This window comes from Cherax quadricarinatus, chromosome 53 (genome assembly GCF_038502225.1).
Source record: "Cherax quadricarinatus isolate ZL_2023a chromosome 53, ASM3850222v1, whole genome shotgun sequence".
Classification (NCBI taxonomy): domain Eukaryota; kingdom Metazoa; phylum Arthropoda; class Malacostraca; order Decapoda; family Parastacidae; genus Cherax; species Cherax quadricarinatus.
The window spans coordinates 21,946,224-21,966,223 of NC_091344.1; the positions used below are offsets into that span (position 1 = coordinate 21,946,224).

At 46.1% G+C, this 20,000-nt stretch overlaps 1 protein-coding gene across 3 annotated transcripts in view; it reads left to right on the forward strand.

Annotated features, from left to right (window-relative positions):
• LOC128692372 (uncharacterized) overlaps window positions 1-20,000 on the forward strand; it is a 147,365-nt gene that overhangs the window by 109,374 nt on the left and 17,991 nt on the right. The window contains exon 1 of one of the 3 annotated variants that reach the window (XM_053781521.2): window positions 7,441-7,577. The exons of 1 other annotated variant lie outside the window; for it this stretch is intronic. In XM_053781521.2, the coding sequence (XP_053637496.2) occupies window positions 7,575-7,577 (3 nt within the window). In that variant the 5' untranslated portion in view covers window positions 7,441-7,574. Of the gene's footprint in view, window positions 1-7,440; window positions 7,578-20,000 lie in introns of those variants that run through there. One more of the 3 variants, XM_053781522.2, reaches the window with a different exon arrangement.

Consider the following 20,000-nt stretch of genomic DNA (forward strand, 5'->3'; position numbering starts at 1 on the left):
CAGCTGGCAATTAAAAGATAAATAAACCACAGGGATGTCAGGAAGTATTTCTTGAGCATCAGAATGGTTGGGACGAAGAAGCTGTATAGGCAGCAAGTATGACAGACCCAACGAGACTGAGGCAGTGAATCAGGCAACCGACAAATTCAGAGGGAGGGGCCAGGAGCTAAGATTCGACCTCTGCAGCCCAAATAGGTGAGTATTAATAGGTGGGTACACACACACACACACACACACACACACACACACACACACACACACACACACACACACACACACACACACAAACACACACACACACACACACATAATATAGTCATTGCCTCTGAATTGAAACGCTGGGTTCACATTATCTATTCCAGGGCTTGATCAGCATATTATTACTACTCAATACTGCTCAATGCTGCTCAATGCTGCTCAATGCTGCTCAATGCTGCTCTCATGAATACTACTCTCTAACTGGTGACAAGCTTGCTGCGTACTCTCTAGTTCCACAGCATAGTACTCACTCCCATCCTCTTCCTCAGACATAGACAAGAACATAAACCACATTAACCGTATCATCCTTTGATGACGATAATAGAGTTTACATAAGAGTGTCATTAATTGAGGATACCGTAGACCTCCAAGAGGATATAAACCAAGTCTTCCAGTGGGTCGCAGAAAACAGTATGAAGTTGAACGAGGGCAAATTTCACTTATTCCTTTAAGGAAATGTTGACGAATTAGAAACTAGAACTGAGTATAAAATTAGTTCTAACCAGTCAATGGAGCGACTAACTAGCGTGAGGGACTTAGATGTGATCGTGTCACAGGGTTCCAGTTTCATGGATCACAACAGTGTCATCATAACCGCGAGATAAATGATTGGATGGATAATGTGAACCTTCAAGACAAGGGATGCCGAGCCAGTGATGATCCTCTTAAAGTCACTTGTTCTCTCTAGGTTGGAATACTGTTGTACACTAACAGCCGCCATTAAGGCAGGCGAAACTGCAGCTCTAGAGAATGTACAGAGAACTTTCACTGTTCATAGAAGTTCATTCAACCACCTAAATTACTGGGAACATTTGAAGACCCTTGACCTGTACTCCCTGGCATGAAGGCGAGAAAGATACATCATAATTTACACCTCGAAAATCCTACAGGGATTAGCCTCGAATCTGCACACAGAAATGACTATATGTGACAGCAAAGGGCTCAGCAGACGGTGCAAAATATTCACAATGAAAATCAGGGCTGCCCTGTGTACAGCGCAAGATAGCACAATAAGTGTAAGGGAACCAAGACTATTCAGCAGCCTCTCTTCAAACAAAAGTGGGATTACCAATACACCACTGGTTGTCTTTAATAGGGAACTAGATAAGTTACTCAAATGTTCCTCACTCACACACACACACACACACACACACACACACACACACACACACACACACACACACACACACACACACACTCCTTTCTACATCTTTCTTTGAACATAATAATGATTCCTGGGAAGCCCTCGCCAGCGACAGACAGCTCCCTATCTCTACCAGAGAAGAAGACAGGACACGGAACATTGACTATCTGTGCAAACAAGCGTCCTTTCCCCGAAAAACGTAGATATATAACCTGGAGAGAGAGAGATAGAATGACCAGCATGAGAAGCGAGACGGATGACGGATTGACCCCCTTCCTCAACGACACTCTTCACCGTTCATGTTCAACCACTGAGATGGCAGCGGAGAGTAGAACGATGGCAGCGGAGAGTAGAACGATGGCAGGGGAGAGTAGAACGATGGCAGGGGAGAGTAGAACGATGGCAGGGGAGAGTAGAACGATGGCAAGGGAGAGTAGAACGATGGAAGGGGAGAGTAGAACGATGGCAGCGGAGAGTAGAACGATGGCAGGGGAGAGTAGAACGATGGCAGGGGAGAGTAGAACGATGGCAGGGGAGAGTAGAACGATGGCAGGGGGAGAGTAGAACGATGGCAAGGGAGAGTAGAACGATGGAAGGGGAGAGTAGAACGATGGCTGCGGAGAGTAGAACGACGGCAGGGGAGAGTAGAACGATGGCAGGGGTGAGTAGAACGATGGCAGGGGAGAGTAGAACGATGGCAGGGGAGAGTAGAACGATGGCAAGGGAGAGTAGAACGATGGAAGGGGAGAGTAGAACGATGGCAGGGGAGAGTAGAACGATGGCAGCGGAGAGTAGAACGACGGCAGGGGAGAGTAGAACGATGGCAGAGGAGAGTAGAACGATGGCAGGGGAGAGTAGAACGATGGCAGGGGAGAGTAGAACGATGGCAGGGGAGAGTAGAACGATGGCAGGGGAGAGTAGAACGATGGCAGGGGAGAGTAGAACGATGGCAGGGGAGAGTAGAACGATGGCAGGGGAGAGTAGAACGATGACAGCGGAGAGTAGAACGATGGCAGGGGAGAGTAGAACGATGGCAGGGGAGAGTAGAACGATGGCAGGGGAGAGTAGAACGATGGCAGGGGAGAGTAGAACGATGGCAGGGGAGAGTAGAACGATGGCAGGGGAGAGTAGAACGATGACAGCGGAGAGTAGAACGATGGCAGGGGAGAGTAGAACGATGGCAGGGGAGAGTAGAACGATGGCAGGGGAGAGTAGAACGATGACAGCGGAGAGTAGAACGATGGCAGGGGAGAGTAGAACGATGGCAAGGGAGAGTAGAACGATGGCAGGGGAGAGTAGAACGATGGCAGGGGAGAGTAGAACGATGGCAGGGGAGAGTAGAACGATGGCAGAGGAGAGTAGAACGATGGCAGGGGACAGTAGAACGATGGCAGGGGAGAGTAGAACGATGGCAGGGGAGAGTAGAACGATGGCAAGGGAGAGTAGAACGATGGAAGGGGAGAGTAGAACGATGGCAGGGGAGAGTAGAACGATGGCAAGGGAGAGTAGAACGATGGAAGGGGAGAGTAGAACGATGGCAGGGGAGAGTAGAACGATGGCAGCGGAGAGTAGAACGATGGCAGGGGAGAGTAGAACGATGGCAGAGGAGAGTATAACGATGGCAGGGGAGAGTAGAACGATGGCAGGGGAGAGTAGAACGATGGCAGGGGAGAGTATAACGATGGCAGGGGAGAGTAGAACGATGGCAGAGGAGAGTAGAACGATGGCAGGGGAGAGTAGAACGATGGCAGGGGAGAGTAGAACGATGGCAGGGGAGAGTAGAACGATGGCAGGGGAGAGTAGAACGATGGCAGAGGAGAGTAGAACGATGGCAGGGGAGAGTATAACGATGGCAGGGGAGAGTAGAACGATGCCAGGGGAGAGTAGAACGATGGCAGGGGAGAGTAGAACGATGCCAGGGGAGAGTAGAACGATGACAGGGGAGAGTAGAACGATGGCAGAGGAGATTAGAACGATGGCAGGGGAGAGTAGAACGATGGCAGGGGAGAGTATAACGATGGCAGGGGAGAGTAGAACGATGACAGGGGAGAGTATAACGATGGCAGGGGAGAGTAGAACGATGGCAGGGGAGAGTAGATCGATGGCAGGGGAGAGTAGAACGATGGCAGAGGAGAGTAGAACGATGGCAGGGGAGAGTAGAACGATGGCAGAGGAGAGTAGAACGATGGCAGGGGAGAGTATAACGATGGCAGGGGAGAGTAGAACGATGGCAGGGGAGAGTATAACGATGGCAGGGGAGAGTATAACGATGGCAGGGGAGAGTATAACGATGGCAGGGGAGAGTATAACGATGGCAGGTGAGAGTATAACGATGGCAGGGGAGAGTAGAACGATGGCAGGGGAGAGTATAACGATGGCAGGGGAGAGTAGAACGATGGCAGGGGAGAGTATAACGATGGCAGGGGAGAGTATAACGATGGCAGGGGAGAGTATAACGATGGCATCGGAGAGTATAACGATGGCAGGGGAGAGTATAACGATGGCAGGGGAGAGTAGAACGATGGCAGGGGAGAGTATAACGATGGCAGGGGAGAGTAGAACGATGGCAGGGGAGAGTATAACGATGGCAGGGGAGAGTAGAACGATGGCAGGGGAGAGTATAACGATGGCAGGGGAGAGTATAACGATGGCAGGGGAGAGTATAACGATGGCATCGGAGAGTATAACGATGGCAGGGGAGAGTATAACGATGGCAGGGGAGAGTAGAACGATGGCAGGGGAGAGTATAACGATGGCAGGGGAGAGTAGAACGATGGCAGGGGAGAGTAGAACGATGGCAGGGGAGAGTAGAACGATGGCAGAGGAGAGTAGAACGATGGCAGGGGAGAGTATAACGATGGCAGGGGAGAGTAGAACGATGCCAGGGGAGAGTAGAACGATGGCAGGGGAGAGTAGAACGATGCCAGGGGAGAGTAGAACGATGACAGGGGAGAGTAGAACGATGGCAGAGGAGAGTAGAACGATGGCAGGGGAGAGTAGAACGATGGCAGGGGAGAGTATAACGATGGCAGGGGAGAGTATAACGATGGCAGGGGAGAGTAGAACGATGGCAGGGGAGAGTAGATCGATGGCAGGGGAGAGTAGAACGATGGCAGAGGAGAGTAGAACGATGGCAGGGGAGAGTAGAACGATGGCAGAGGAGAGTAGAACGATGGCAGGGGAGAGTATAACGATGGCAGGGGAGAGTAGAACGATGGCAGGGGAGAGTATAACGATGGCAGGGGAGAGTATAACGATGGCAGGGGAGAGTATAACGATGGCAGGGGAGAGTATAACGATGGCAGGTGAGAGTATAACGATGGCAGGGGAGAGTAGAACGATGGCAGGGGAGAGTATAACGATGGCAGGGGAGAGTAGAACGATGGCAGGGGAGAGTATAACGATGGCAGGGGAGAGTATAGCGATGGCAGGGGAGAGTATAACGATGGCATCGGAGAGTATAACGATGGCAGGGGAGAGTATAACGATGGCAGGGGAGAGTAGAACGATGGCAGGGGAGAGTATAACGATGGCAGGGGAGAGTAGAACGATGGCAGGGGAGAGTATAACGATGGCAGGGGAGAGTATAACGATGGCAGGGGAGAGTAGAACGATGGCAGGGGAGAGTATAACGATGGCAGGGGAGAGTATAACGATGGCAGGGGAGAGTATAACGATGGCATCGGAGAGTATAACGATGGCAGGGGAGAGTATAACGATGGCAGGGGAGAGTAGAACGATGGCAGGGGAGAGTATAACGATGGCAGGGGAGAGTAGAACGATGGCAGGGGAGAGTATAACGATGGCAGGGGAGAGTAGAACGATGGCAGGGGAGAGTATAACGATGGCAGGGGAGAGTATAACGATGGCAGGGGAGAGTATAACGATGGCAGGGGAGAGTATAACGATGGCAGGTGAGAGTATAACGATGGCAGGGGAGAGTATAACGATGGCAGGGGAGAGTATAACGATGGCAGGGGAGAGTAGAACGATGGCAGGGGAGAGTATAACGATGGCAGGGGAGAGTAGAACGATGACAGGGGAGAGTATAACGATGGCAGGGGAGAGTAGAACGATGGCAGGGGAGAGTATAACGATGGCAGGGGAGAGTATAACGATGGCAGGGGAGAGTATAACGATGGCAGGGGAGAGTATAACGATGGCAGGTGAGAGTATAACGATGGCAGGTGAGAGTATAACGATGGCAGGGGAGAGTATAACGATGGCAGGGGAGAGTAGAACGATGGCAGGGGAGAATATAACGATGGCAGGGGAGAGTATAACGATGGCAGGGGAGAGTATAACGATGGCAGGGGAGAGTATAACGATGGCATCGGAGAGTATAACGATGGCAGGGGAGAGTATAACGATGGCAGGGGAGAGTAGAACGATGGCAGGGGAGAGTATAACGATGGCAGGGGAGAGTAGAACGATGGCAGGGGAGAGTATAACGATGGCAGGGGAGAGTAGAACGATGGCAGGGGAGAGTATAACGATGGCAGGGGAGAGTATAACGATGGCAGGGGAGAGTATAACGATGGCAGGGGAGAGTATAACGATGGCAGGTGAGAGTATAACGATGGCAGGGGAGAGTATAACGATGGCAGGGGAGAGTATAACGATGGCAGGGGAGAGTATAACGATAGGAAGAACTGTGGAAATATTACAGTCCTATAAGTACCTCTTGTGGTGACCATAGTAAGAATTTTTGTCCTTTTTTGTGTGTGCGTACCTACGTACAGTCCTTTTTTTTCTTTCATTTGATATCAGAGTTCTTTTTTTTTTTGGGGGGGTACTATTTATAAAAACATATACTTTTCTTTCCATGTGTTTGTATGTGCTTTTGTTGTATTTGTTACAGGATGTAAATGGTGACCAGAATTCAGAGTGACTAAGTGCTAATTATCCCACACATATGTACGAGTAAGTCAGTAATCAAATAAGTGAGTAAATTAGTAAGTTAATAAATATGTACACGTCACTAGACATAAATATTCAAGATACTCAGCGTACACCAACAGTCTGGCAAACCTGAAAATTGACTTACTAGAATCTTCTACAAGGAGGCTGTCAAGTGTGTGTTGAGTCTGTATGCAAGACCACTTCTCGAGTATACAGCACTTGTGTGTAGCCCACACCCAGCACAGCATATATACAACTATTCCTTGAGGAAGTAGCGCTAGTCATGTGCTTTACCTGAGCTATCCTCTACTTGATGGGCATTGTTGCTTGTACACTAGCGTCTGGGATCCCTGTTGTTTGGTGGAGAGTTGTATATAACTCCTATATTTACTGGTATTAATAATAATCACAGAAATAACCCAAAATTAATTTGTTTCCTTAGAACTTATTGCCACACCTGAGTATTCTGAAAATTGATGAGAAAATCACATGTGTATTACTTAGGTATCCTTATTGATGATATCTAAGTGTAACACATGTGTCTTGCTCAATTTGTTAGCATGTTCCTCATAATTCTAGTGTTTCTTATATAAATTATAACTAGGTAAGTTAAGTAGAGTGTCTAACTTGCAATTAAGGTACGGAGGATCGAGCTGTCTGGTTTCTGTGAGAGATACTTTTGTTTGGTCTCTGTGAGAGCTATTGTTTTCAGAGTGATCCTCTATTACTCAGTCATTAAGTTCGCTCGTCTGATTTGATGGTCTATCGATGTTCCTGTTCACTACCTTACTGTGTGTGTTTGGCAGGCAGGGTATGCTGAGTGGTGGGCAGGCAGGGTATGCTGAGTGGTGGGCAGGCAGGGTATGCTGAGCGGTGGGCAGGCAGCGTATGCTGTCTGTCAGCACGTACACTGTCAGTCAGCAGGTACAGTATCAATCACCAGGTACAGGGCCAATCACCAGGTACAGTGCCAATCACCAGGTACAGTGCCAATCACCAGGTACAGTGCCAATCACCAGGTACAGTGCCAATCACACCTGTAGCTTCTGACACCCAAGTGACGTCACAGCTCATGGGGTTACGTCACGGGAGGCGCAGGTATATAAGGGTGGCCCGGGGCCGCAAGAGTCCACTTGGCTCGTTGCCGCCGCGGGAGGAGGAGACTGTTGATCCACCTGGGTAGGTGCAACAACGCTTGCAACAAAAGTCCCGTTGCTACCACCCTCCCTTCCCCCATCCCTGTTGTTCGAAACAGCGAGACGGAGAGAACATGGTGAGTAACGAGGGGAATAATTGTGGAATATTACAGAGAGAGAGATATTAACTTCTCCACATGTAGAAGCTGGCTTCGTAAGATATATATATATATATATATATATATATATATATATATATATATATATATATATATATATATATATATATATATATATATATATATATATATATATATATATATATATATATATATATATATATATATATATATATATAACCATAAGGTGTATAAGTGTGCGAAACGATGGTGTTTTGAATCTCATCAGAGGGATCGCTAAACTACAGGCTCGAAACCCCGTTACTCCACTGCTAAATTCGTTTAATTTGTTTACTGCTGTTTTTTCAGCAAAAGGCATTTGTTAATTAGTAACTAAATGCATATACATACATACATACATACATACATACATACATACATACATACATACATACATACATACATACATACATACATACATACATATACATCCTGGTCAAGGACGTCAAGAAATTAGAGAGAGTGCAAAGGTTTACAACAAGACTAGTCCCGGAGCTAAGGGGAATGTCCTACTAGGAGAGGTTAAGGGAAATCGACCTGACGACACTGGAGGACGGGAGGGAGAGATAGGGAGGACATGATAACAACATATAAAATACTGAGAGGAATCGACAAGGTGGATAGGTACAGGATGTTTCAGGAATGTGACACAGCAACACGGGGGTCACAACTGGAAGACTCAGATGAGTCACAGGGATGTTAGGAAGTATTTTTTCAGTCACAGGGTTGTCAGGAAGTGGAATAGTCTGGAGAGTGATATACTGGAGACAGGATCCATACATAGCTTTATGAATAGGTATGATCAAGCTCATGGAGCAGGGAGAGAGAGGAGCTAGTAGTGACCAGTGAAGAGGCAGGGCCAGGAGCTATGACTCGGCTACTCCAACCACAATTAGGTGAGTACATACATACACTCATGCATGCATGTATACATACACACATACATTAATTCATTCATACATACACAGGAGCTGTGAATCGACCCCTGCAACCACAAATAGATGAGTACATGCATACTTTCATACATACATACATACATACATACATACATACATACATACATACATACATACATACATACATACATACATACATACATACATACATACATACATACATACATACATACATACATTCATACATGCATATATTTTCCTTGTCTCTAAATGATTAGTGAATGAATAAGACGCTTCTAATTCTTCTTCTTCTTCTTTTTCTTCTTCTTCTTCTTCTTCTTCTTCTTCTTATTATTATTATTATTATTATTATTATTATTATTATTATTATTATTATTATTATTATTATTATTATTATTATTATTATTGTTGTTGTTGTTGAAGTAGACACATGTTCAACTCTTGGGTATCTTTATTGAGGAAACGTTTCGCCACACTGTGGCTTCATCAGTCCATACAAAGGAGAATCTTGAAGAACAGGAGGAGAATGAGGTAATCAGTCCCTCAACCTTGAGTCGATGTGGTCAGTCCATCAATCTTGAATAGAATACGGCATACGTACGTACGGCACGTATGCCGTATTATATTCAAGATTCTCCTTTGTATGGACTGATGAAGCCACTGTGTGGCGAAACGTTTCCTCAATAAAGATACCCAAGAGCTGCACATGTGTCTAATTTATCAACATGTCGGTTATCTGAACCATCCATCTACTAATTATTATTATTATTATTATAACCATTATTATTATTATCATTAATAATTATAATTACTATTATAAACATTATTATTATTATTATAACAATTATTATTATTATTATTATTATTATTATTATTATTATTATTATTATTATTATTATTAATTTTATTATTATTATTATTATTATTATTATTATTATTATTATTATTATTATTATTAATTTTATTATTATTATTATTATTATTATTATTATTATTATTATTATTATTATTATTATTATTATTATTATTATTATTATTATCATTATAACGTGAAACACTAAACCCGTGCGGGCCACTTAAGGCACAGAGTGGCAAGCCTTGACCCTCCGTACAGACCTTGCTTGTACAGACCCTGTTTGTACAGACCCTGCTTGTACAGACTCTGCTTGTACAGACCCTGCTTGTACTGACCCTGCTCGTACAGACCCTGTTTGTACAGACCCTGCTTGTACAGATCCTGCTTGTACAGACCCTGCTTGTACAGACCCTGCTAGTACAGACCCTGCTTGTACAGACCCTGCTTGTACAGACCCTGCTTGTACTGACCCTGCTCGTACAGACCCTGCTTGTACAGACCCTGCTTGTACAGATCCTGCTTGTACAGACCATGCTTGTACAGACCCTGCTCGTACAGACCCTGCTTGTACAGACCCTGCTTGTACAGACCCTGCTTGTACAGACCCTGCTTGTACAGACCCTGCTTGTACAGACCCTGCTTGTACTGACTCTGCTCGTACAGACCCTGCTTGTACAGACCCTGCTTGTACAGACCCTGCTTGTACAGACCCTGCTTGTACAGACCCTGCTTGTACAGAACCTGCTTGTGCAGACATTGCTTGTACTGACCCTGCTTGTACAGACCCTGCTTGTACAGACCCTGCTCGTACAGACCCTGCTTGCACATACCCTGCTTGTACAGACCCTGCTTGTACAGATCCTGCTTGTACAGACCCTGCTTGTACAGACCCTGCTTGTACAGACCCTGCTTGTACAGACCCTGTTTGCACAGACCCTGTTTGTACAGACCCTGTTTGTACAGACCCTGCTTGTACAGACCCTGCTTGTACAGACCCTGTTTGTATAGACCCTGCTTGTACAGACCTTGTTTGTATAGATCCTGCTTGTACAGACTCTGTTTGTATAGACCCTGCTTGTACAGACCCTGCTTGTACAGACCCTGCTCGTACAGACCCTGCTTGCACATACCCTGCTTGTACAGACCCTGCTTGTACAGATCCTGCTTGTACAGACCCTGCTTGTTCAGACCCTGCTTGTACAGACCCTGCTTGTACAGACCCTGTTTGTACAGACCCTGTTTGTACAGACCCTGTTTGTACAGACCCTGCTTGTACAGACCCTGCTTGTACAGACCCTGTTTGTATAGACCCTGCTTGTACAGACCTTGTTTGTATAGATCCTGCTTGTACAGACTCTGTTTGTATAGACCCTGCTTGTACAGACCCTGCTTGTACAGACCCTGCTTGTACAGACCCTGTTTGTATAGACCCTGCTTGTACAGACCCTGCTTGTACAGACCCTACTTGTACAGACCCTGTTTGTATAGACCCTGCTTGTACAGACCCTGCTTGTACAGACCCTACTTGTACAGACCCTGTTTGTATAGACCCTGCTTGTACAGACCCTGCTTGTACAGACCCTGTTTGTATAGACCCTGCTTGTACAGACCCTGCTTGTACAGACCCTGTTTGTATAGACCCTGCTTGTACAGACCCTGCTTGTACAGACCCTGCTTGTACAGACCCTGATTGTATAGACCCTGCTTGTACAGACCCTGCTTGTACAGACCCTACTTGTACAGACCCTGGTTGTATAGACCCTGCTTGTATAGACCCTGCTTGTACAGACCCTGCTTGTACAGACCCTACTTGTACAGACCCTGCTTGTACAGACCCTGCTTGTACAGACCCTGTTTGTATAGACCCTGCTTGTACAGACCCTGCTTGTACAGACCCTACTTGTACAGACCCTGCTTGTACAGACCCTGCTTGTACAGACCCTGTTTGTATAGACCCTGCTTGTACAGACCCTGCTTGTACAGACCCTGTTTGTACCCTGCTTGTACAGACCCTGCTTGTACAGACCCTGCTTGTACAGACCCTGCTCGTACAGACCCTGCTTGTACAGACCCTGCTTGTACAGACCCTGCTTGTACAGACCCTGCTTGTACAGACCCTGCTTGTACTGACCCTGCTCGTACAGACCCTGCTTGTACAGACCCTGCTTGTACAGACCCTGCTTGTACAGACCCTGCTTGTACAGACCCTGCTTGTACAGACCCTGCTTGTACAGACCCTGCTTGTACAGACCCTGCTTGTACAGACCCTGCTTGTACAGACCCTGCTTGTACAGACCCTGCTTGTACAGACCCTGCTTGTACAGACCCTGCTTGTACAGACCCTGCTTGTACAGACCCTGTTTGTATAGACCCTGCTTGTACAGACCCTGCTTGTACAGACCCTGCTTGTACAGACCCTGCTTGTACAGACCCTGCTTGTACAGACCCTGCTTGTACAGACCCTGCTTGTACAGACCCTGTTTGTATAGACCCTGCTTGTACAGACCCTGCTTGTACAGACCCTGCTTGTACAGACCCTGCTTGTACAGACCCTGCTTGTACAGACCCTGCTTGTACAGACCCTGCTTGTACAGACCCTGCTTGTACAGACCCTGCTTGTACAGACCCTGCTTGTACAGACCCTGTTTGTATAGACCCTGCTTGTACAGACCCTGTTTGTATAGACCCTGCTTGTACAGACCCTGCTTGTACAGACCCTGCTTGTACAGACCCTGCTTGTACAGACCCTGCTTGTACAGACCCTGCTTGTACAGACCCTGCTTGTACAGACCCTGCTTGTACAGACCCTGCTTGTACAGACCCTGCTTGTACAGACCCTGCTTGTACAGACCCTGCTTGTACAGACCCTGCTTGTACAGACCCTGCTTGTACAGACCCTGCTTGTACAGACCCTGCTTGTACAGACCCTGCTTGTACAGACCCTGCTTGTACAGACCCTGCTTGTACAGACCCTGCTTGTACAGACCCTGCTTGTACAGACCCTGCTTGTACAGACCCTGCTTGTACAGACCCTGCTTGTACAGACCCTGCTTGTACAGACCCTGCTTGTACAGACCCTGCTTGTACAGACCCTGCTTGTACAGACCCTGCTTGTACAGACCCTGCTTGTACAGACCCTGCTTGTACAGACCCTGCTTGTACAGACCCTGCTTGTACAGACCCTGTTTGTATAGACCCTGCTTGTACAGACCCTGTTTGTATAGACCCTGCTTGTACAGACCATGTTCTTCCCACTAACAAGAACACAAAATATACGCCATGATTAAGCGTAAGAAAATATTAGATATACTCTTTATATAATAGTATACTCATACAAGGTATAAGCTGGGTTTAAGGATATATACACCGGGATATACACACTCCAAATATATGTTATGCTTAAGGATATGTATACCCAATATATAAACTGTGTTTAGAGATTATTGCGCACCATATATACGGTATGTTTAAGGATATTTACATGTCGGATAAAGGTTGAGTACAAGGTGGGGTGAACCAGAAAAGAAGCGCTTTCATCATAATTCCTCCAATCTCTTGTTTAAAGAGTTTTGACACCGCAGTTCAGATGAGCATCTGATCTGTAACATTCCCACCCATACTTCAGAGTACAGGTACTGTATTTCCCACTTCCAGGACTGTAGCATGCTAACCCATCCTTCAGAGTGCAGGTTCTGTACTTCCCACCTCCAGGACTGTAACACCCTCAACCATCCCAGTGTGCTCTGTAACCTCCAGGATCTGTACTTTCAGAGTGCAGGTACTGTACTGTTCACCCACCTTCAGAGTGCAGGTACTGTACCTCCAGCAATGTAACATCCTCACCCATCCTTCAGAGTACTGTACTTCCCACCTCCAGACTGTAACATCCTCACCCATCCTTCTGTACTGTACTTCCCACCTCCAGCACTGTAACATCCTCACCCATCCTTCAGAGTGCAGGTACTGTACTTCCCACCTCCAGGACTGTAACATCCTCACCCATCCTTCAGAGTGCAGGTACTGTACTTCCCACCTCCAGCACTGTAACATCCTCACCCATCCTTCAGAGTGCAGGTACTGTACTTCCCACCTCCAGCACTGTAACATCCTCACCCATCCTTCAGAGTGCAGGTACTGTACTTCCCACCTCCAGCACTGTAACATCCTCACCCATCCTTCAGAGTGCAGGTACTGTACTTCCCACCTCCAGGACTGTAACATTCTCACCCATCCTTCAGAGTGCAGGTACTGTACTTCCCACCTCCAGGACTGTAACATTCTCACCCATCCTTCAGAGTGCAGGTACTGTACTTCCCACCTCCAGCACTGTAACATTCTCACCCATCCTTCAGAGTGCAGGTACTGTACTTCCCACCTCCAGCACTGTAACATTCTCACCCATCCTTCAGAGTGCAGGTACTGTACTTCCCACCTTCAGAGTGCAGGTAGTACTTCCCACCTCCAGCAATGACTGCACGTACTGTAAGCATTCTCACCCATCCTTCAGAGTGCAGGTACTGTACTTCCCACCTACTGTAACATTCACCCACCTCCAGTAACATTCTCAATCCTTGTAACATTCTCATTCTCATCCTTCAGAGTGCAGTACTGTACTGTACTCTCACCCATCCTCCAGCAACTGTAACATTCTCACCCATCCTTCAGAGTGCAGGTACTGTACTTCACCCATCCTCCAGTACTTCCCACCTCCAGCAATGTAACATTCTCACCCATCCTTCAGAGTGCAGGTACTGTACTTCCCACCTCCAGCAATGTAACATTCTCACCCATCCTTCAGAGTGCAGGTACTGTACTTCCCACCTCCAGCAATGTAACATTCTCACTCATCCTTCAGAGTGCAGGTACTGTACTTCCCACCTCCAGCACTGTAACATCCTCACCCATCCTTCAGAGTGCAGGTACTGTACTTCCCACCTCCAGCACTGTAACATTCTCACCCATCCTTCAGAGTACAGGTACTGTACTTCCCACCTCCAGCACTGTAACATCCTCATCCATCCTTCAGAGTGCAGGTACTGCATAACTCAAGTCTAACTATTCTAATAATTGCTAGGGTTGGTGTGGAATTTGGGAAGATGTTTTAAGAAAGTAAATTAAACGTGAACATTGGATAGAGCAAAGTGATGAGGGTAAAAGAAAACTTGGTAATGTAATAATGTATTCAGATATTTGGGAGTGGATTTGGGAGCAGATGGGTATATGAAAGACGAAGTGAACCGTAGATATGACGAGGAGAAAAATGTGATTGATGAATTGAAGTATCTGTGGAGACTAAGAACGTTATCCATGAAGGAAAAAAGAGGAATGTATGATAGTATAATGGTACAAACACTCTTACATGGGTGTGAAGCATGGGTTGTGAATGTTGCAACAAGGAGTAGGTTGGTGGTTGTGGAGATGTGTCTGAGGGCAATGTGTGGTGTGAATATTATACAGAGAATCCGTAGGTTGTGGATTAGAAGGTGTGGGATTTCTAAAAGTATTATTCAGAGGGTAGAGGAAGGGTTGTTGAGATGGTTCGGACATTTAGAGAGGGTGGAACAAAACTGAATGACTTGGAGGGCATATAAATCTTTAGCGGAGGGAGCTGGAGTAGTGGTCGTCCTAGGAAAGGCTAGAGGGAGGGGGTAAATGAGGCTTTGTGTGCTAGAGGCTTAAATATCCAACAAGAGTGTGTGAACTTATTAGGCAGGAGTGAAGTGAGGCAAGTGCTTTTTATGACTTAACGTGCTGTTGGAGTGTGAGCAAGGTAAGATGTATGTCATAAGTTGGCCTGTGATACTCCAATACTGAAACTATGTATAGTGCCAAAACAAAAGCATTCACATTGCTAAACTCACAAACTAGTATTTAGTCACTTAGCCATAATACCAACTTACCTCATAATTTTGTAATATTTTAAACTTAAGATTTAATCTAAGTCTGCCCGAAATGCCTAGTCATGCTAGGTGTTCTAGTGGTACACTCTGTAATTATTATTTTACTACATGTAAACCACACAATAACCAAATTCTGTAAACTCAGCATTGTAATCCTTATAGAGAATAAACTTTGAATTTGAATTTGAAAAAAATTGAAGGGATTCATGGAAACTGGTTAGCCTGACTTGAGTCCTAGAGGCGGGAAGAACAGTGCCTGCACTCTGCAGGAGGGGTGGGGATATATGCAGTTTTTAACTATAGTATCGGCGCCACTCTGGCAAGACAGTGATGGAGTGAATGATGGTGAAAATGTTTCTTCTTTTTTTTGGGTCACCCAGCTTCGATGGGAGACGGCCAATGTCTTAAAAATAATGTCCCCCTATTTTCCCACGTTACACCCAGTTTTCAAGACATTTTGGTACAGATTCATTCCCACCAAGTGTATCTTCGTCATCCTTTCTGAGGAACAATCTCAGGTGTTTTGGAAAATCTGGTTGTATGAGGTCTACCACCCGGGGTTCAGTATATAATGAGCGAGGTTCACTTATTACGGTGTTGGAGCCTCACAAACGCTTCAGGATACTGTTGTGTAAACATCCTCTGGAACTTCTCATACATTATCATACATTTCCTCCCACGATTTAGTGATACTATTGTCGTTGTTTATTGTTCATTGTCGTGTTTTTTTCACAAGTGAAAAGTTTAAGTTCCTAGTTTTTATTCGGAGTTCCTTTTTTTCTGCTGTTCTTAACTTTGTTTATTCTTTTCTGCCCTGAGTGGATCTCTGGGGTGGAACACTCTCTCTGTGTTGTGTGTACTCACTGATTTGTACTTAATGAGTTATCTTGGCGGGAGGAGGGGATCGAGACTCAGCTCCTGGTCCCGCTTCCTTGACTAGTTTTTATCTCCATCACTGTTTGTGCCTCTTTGACTCGTCATACATACTCTTGAAGCTGTGTATCATGTTTGTCTCCACCGCTGCTTCATCTACACCATTCCACTTTTCAACCATCCTAAGACATAAATAAAAAAAAACACTTCCTAACATCCCTTTGATTCACCTGTGTCTTCAGTTCTATCTGTGTCCACTTGATCCCGGTTTTCTTAATTTGGATAGTCTGTCTCTACCTGCCCTGACAATTCCTCTAAATTTTCTACTTCATAGTTATGTCTCCACTAGTTCTAGTTGCTGCCAGGGTCGTCAGTGTTACTCTTCAGTCTTTCCTCACGGTGTTTTCCTCTCAGTTCTGGGACTAGTTTTGCTGCAGATCTTTGTACCTTTCAGATCCTCTGTACGTGCTTGACCAGGTGTGAGTTTCATGCTGGTACTCAATGACTGACTTAATAGGTGTCGTATACGAGGTTTTTTGCATGATTCTTTGTTCACTTTCCTGAATGCCTTTCTGAGGTTTGCTGGTCTGGCGTTGGCACTGACGTTATGTGGCTTGCGTGGGCTTCTGGTGATATGTTTGGTGTTATATTTGCCGTGTGACTATTGTCCTTTTGCTGATATTTGCAGGTTTCTCTCAACCCATGCTGTACTCTGTGTCCGGTCTTCTTTAACCCTCTCCAATCCCCAAGACCTTGAATTTCTTTGTATAGAGCAAATATTAGGCCTTGTGTGTGTGTGTGTGTGTGTGTGTGTGTGTGTGTGTGTGTACTCACCTAGTGCTTGTTTGTGCTGGTCTGAATACGTGTGGTGGTCTGAGTACTTGTGCTGATCTGAGTGCTTGTTTGTGCTGGTCTGAGTACTTGTGCTGGTCTGAGTACTTGTGTTGGTCTGAGTACTTGTGCTGATCTGAGTGCTTGTTTGTGCTGGTCTGAGTACTTGTGTTGGTCTGAGTGCTTGCTTGTGCTGGTCTGAGTACTTGGGCTGCTCTGAGCACTTGTGCTGGTCTGAGTGCTTGTTTGTGCTGGTCTGAGTACTTGTGTTGGTCTGAATGCTTGCTTGTGCTGGTTTGAGTACTTGTGCTGGTCTGAGTGCTTGTGCTGGTCTGAGTACTTGTGGTGGTCTGAGTACTTGTGGTGGTCTGAGTGCTTGTGCTGGTCTGAGTACTTGTGCTGGTCTGAGTGCTTGTGCTGGCCTGAGCGCTTGGGCTGGTCTGAGTACTTGTTCTGGTCTGAGTGCTTGTGCTGGTCTGAGTACTTGTGGTGGTCTGAGTGCTTGTGCTGCTCTGAGTACTTGTGCTGGTCTGAGTGCTTGTGCTGGTCTGAGTACTTGTGCTGGTCTGAGTGTTTGTGCTGGTCTGAGTACTTGTGCTGGTCTGAGTACTTGTGGTGGTCTGAGTACTTGTGGTGGTCTGAGTGCTTGTGCTGGTCTGAGTACTTGTTCTGGTCTGAGTACTTGTGGTGGTCTGAGTACTTGTGGTGGTCTGAGTGCTTGTGCTGGTCTGAGTACTTGTGGTGGTCTGAGTATTTGTGGTGGTCTGAGTGTTTGTGCTGGTCTGAGTACTTGTTCTGGTCTGAGTACTTGTGGTGGTCTGAGTACTTGTGGTGGTCTGAGTGCTTGTGCTGGTCTGAGTACTTGTGCTGGTCTGAGTGCTTGTGCTGGCCTGAGCGCTTGGGCTGGTCTGAGTACTTGTTCTGGTCTGAGTGCTTGTGCTGGTCTGAGTACTTGTGCTGGTCTGAGTGTTTGTGCTGGTCTGAGTACTTGTTCTGGTCTGAGTACTTGTGGTGGTCTGAGTGCTTGTGCTGCTCTGAGTACTTGTGGTGGTCTGAGTGCTTGTGCTGGTCTGAGTACTTGTGCTGGTCTGAGTGTTTGTGCTGGTCTGAGTACTTGTGCTGGTTTGAGTACTTGTGCTGGTCTGAGTATTTGTGCTGGTCTGAGTACTTGTACTGGTCTGAGTACTTGTGCTAGTCTGAGTGCTTGTTTGTGCTGGTCCGAGTGCTTGTTTGTGTTGGTCTGAGTACTTGTGCTGATCTGAGTACTTGTGCTGATCTGAGTACTTGTGCTGGTCTGAGTACTTGTGCTGGTCTGAGTGCCTGTGCTGGTCTGAGTACTTATGCTGCTCTGAGTACTTGTGCTGGTCTGAGTGCTTGTGCTGGTCTGAGTACTTGTGCTGGTCTGAGTGCTTGTGCTGGTCTGAGTGCTTGTGCTGGTCTGAGTGCTTGTGCTGGTCTGAGTGCTTGTGCTGGTCTGAGTGCTTGTGCTGGTCTGAGTGTTCGTGCTGGTCTGAGTGTTCGTGCTGGTCTGAGTGCCTGTGCTGGTCTGAGTACTTATGCTGCTCTGAGTACTTGTGCTGGTCTGAGTGCTTGTGCTGGTCTGAGTGCTTGTGCTGGTCTGAGTGTTGGTGCTGGTCTGAGTGTTTGTGCTGCTCTGAGTACTTGTGCTGGTCTGAGTGCTTGTGCTGGTCTGAGTGCTTGTGCTGGTCTGAGTGTTCGTGCTGGTCTGAGTGTTCGTGCTGGTCTGAGTGTTTGTGCTGGTCTGAGTGTTTGTGCTGGTCTGAGTGTTTGTGCTGAAGGCTCAGCAGTGATCTCCCTCACACTGCCTGCTGATCACTCCTCTTATCCCACTTTGCATAAATTACCAAAATGTGATTGGAATATTTACATTTTTTTTGAGACAAGTTTGCAGTGGTTTTACCAGTCTATATTTTCTGCCCTTTTTTATTCTTCTTTCTGACTCTTATACCTTTCTTTCTGCCCTCCTCTTGTCCTTTCCGCCTTCCTCTACTCCCTTTCAGCCTTCCTCTACTCCCTTTCAGCTTTCCTCTACTCCCTTTCAGCTTTCCTCTACTCCCTTTCCGCCTTCCTCTACTCCCTTTCCGCCTTCCTCTACTCCCTTTCCGCCTTCCGCTACTCCCTTTCTGCCTTCCTCTACTCCCTTTCAGCTTTCCTCTACTCCCTTTCAGCCTTCCTCTACTCCCTTTCAGCCTTCCTCTACTCCCTTTCAGCTTTCCTCTACTCCCTTTCAGCTTTCCTCTACTCCCTTTCCGCCTTCCTCTACTCCCTTTCCGCCTTCCTCTACTCCCTTTCTGCCTTCCTCTACTTCCTCTACTCCCTTTCAGCCTTCCTCTACTCCCTTTCAGCTTTCCTCTACTCCCTTTCCGCCTTCCTCTACTCTCTTTCCGCCTTCCTCTACTCCCTTTCTGCCTTCCTCTACTCCCTTTCCGCCTTCCGCTACTCCCTTTCTGCCTTCCGCAACTCCCTTCCAGCCTTCTTCTACTCCCTTTCCGGCTCCTCTTCTTCCCTTTCTTCCCGACGTTTCTTCTCCTCTATCCATCACGCTACAATCATACAATAACAATTCTCATTTACAGAAAGCAAATTTACGTAAACATATTTACGTAAACATAGGGTTCATTTACAACGTTACGTTTCACAGACGCATCAGTGACGCACAACTGGTCTTTAACGCGTAAATAATAAGACGTAGGACTGAGTTTTATATTTTAAAAAAGCGAAATATCTAAAGATGGGGATACAAAATTAGCATTTATTTAACTTATTAAAGCTGAATTAAGCAATGACTGACCAAATTTGCAACCTTAAAATATGATAAATATACCAAGCTTACAGTGACACGATTACTTATATGTATATATATATATATATATATATATATATATATATATATATATATATATATATATATATATATATATATATATATATATATATATATATATATATATATATATATATATATATATATATATATATATAT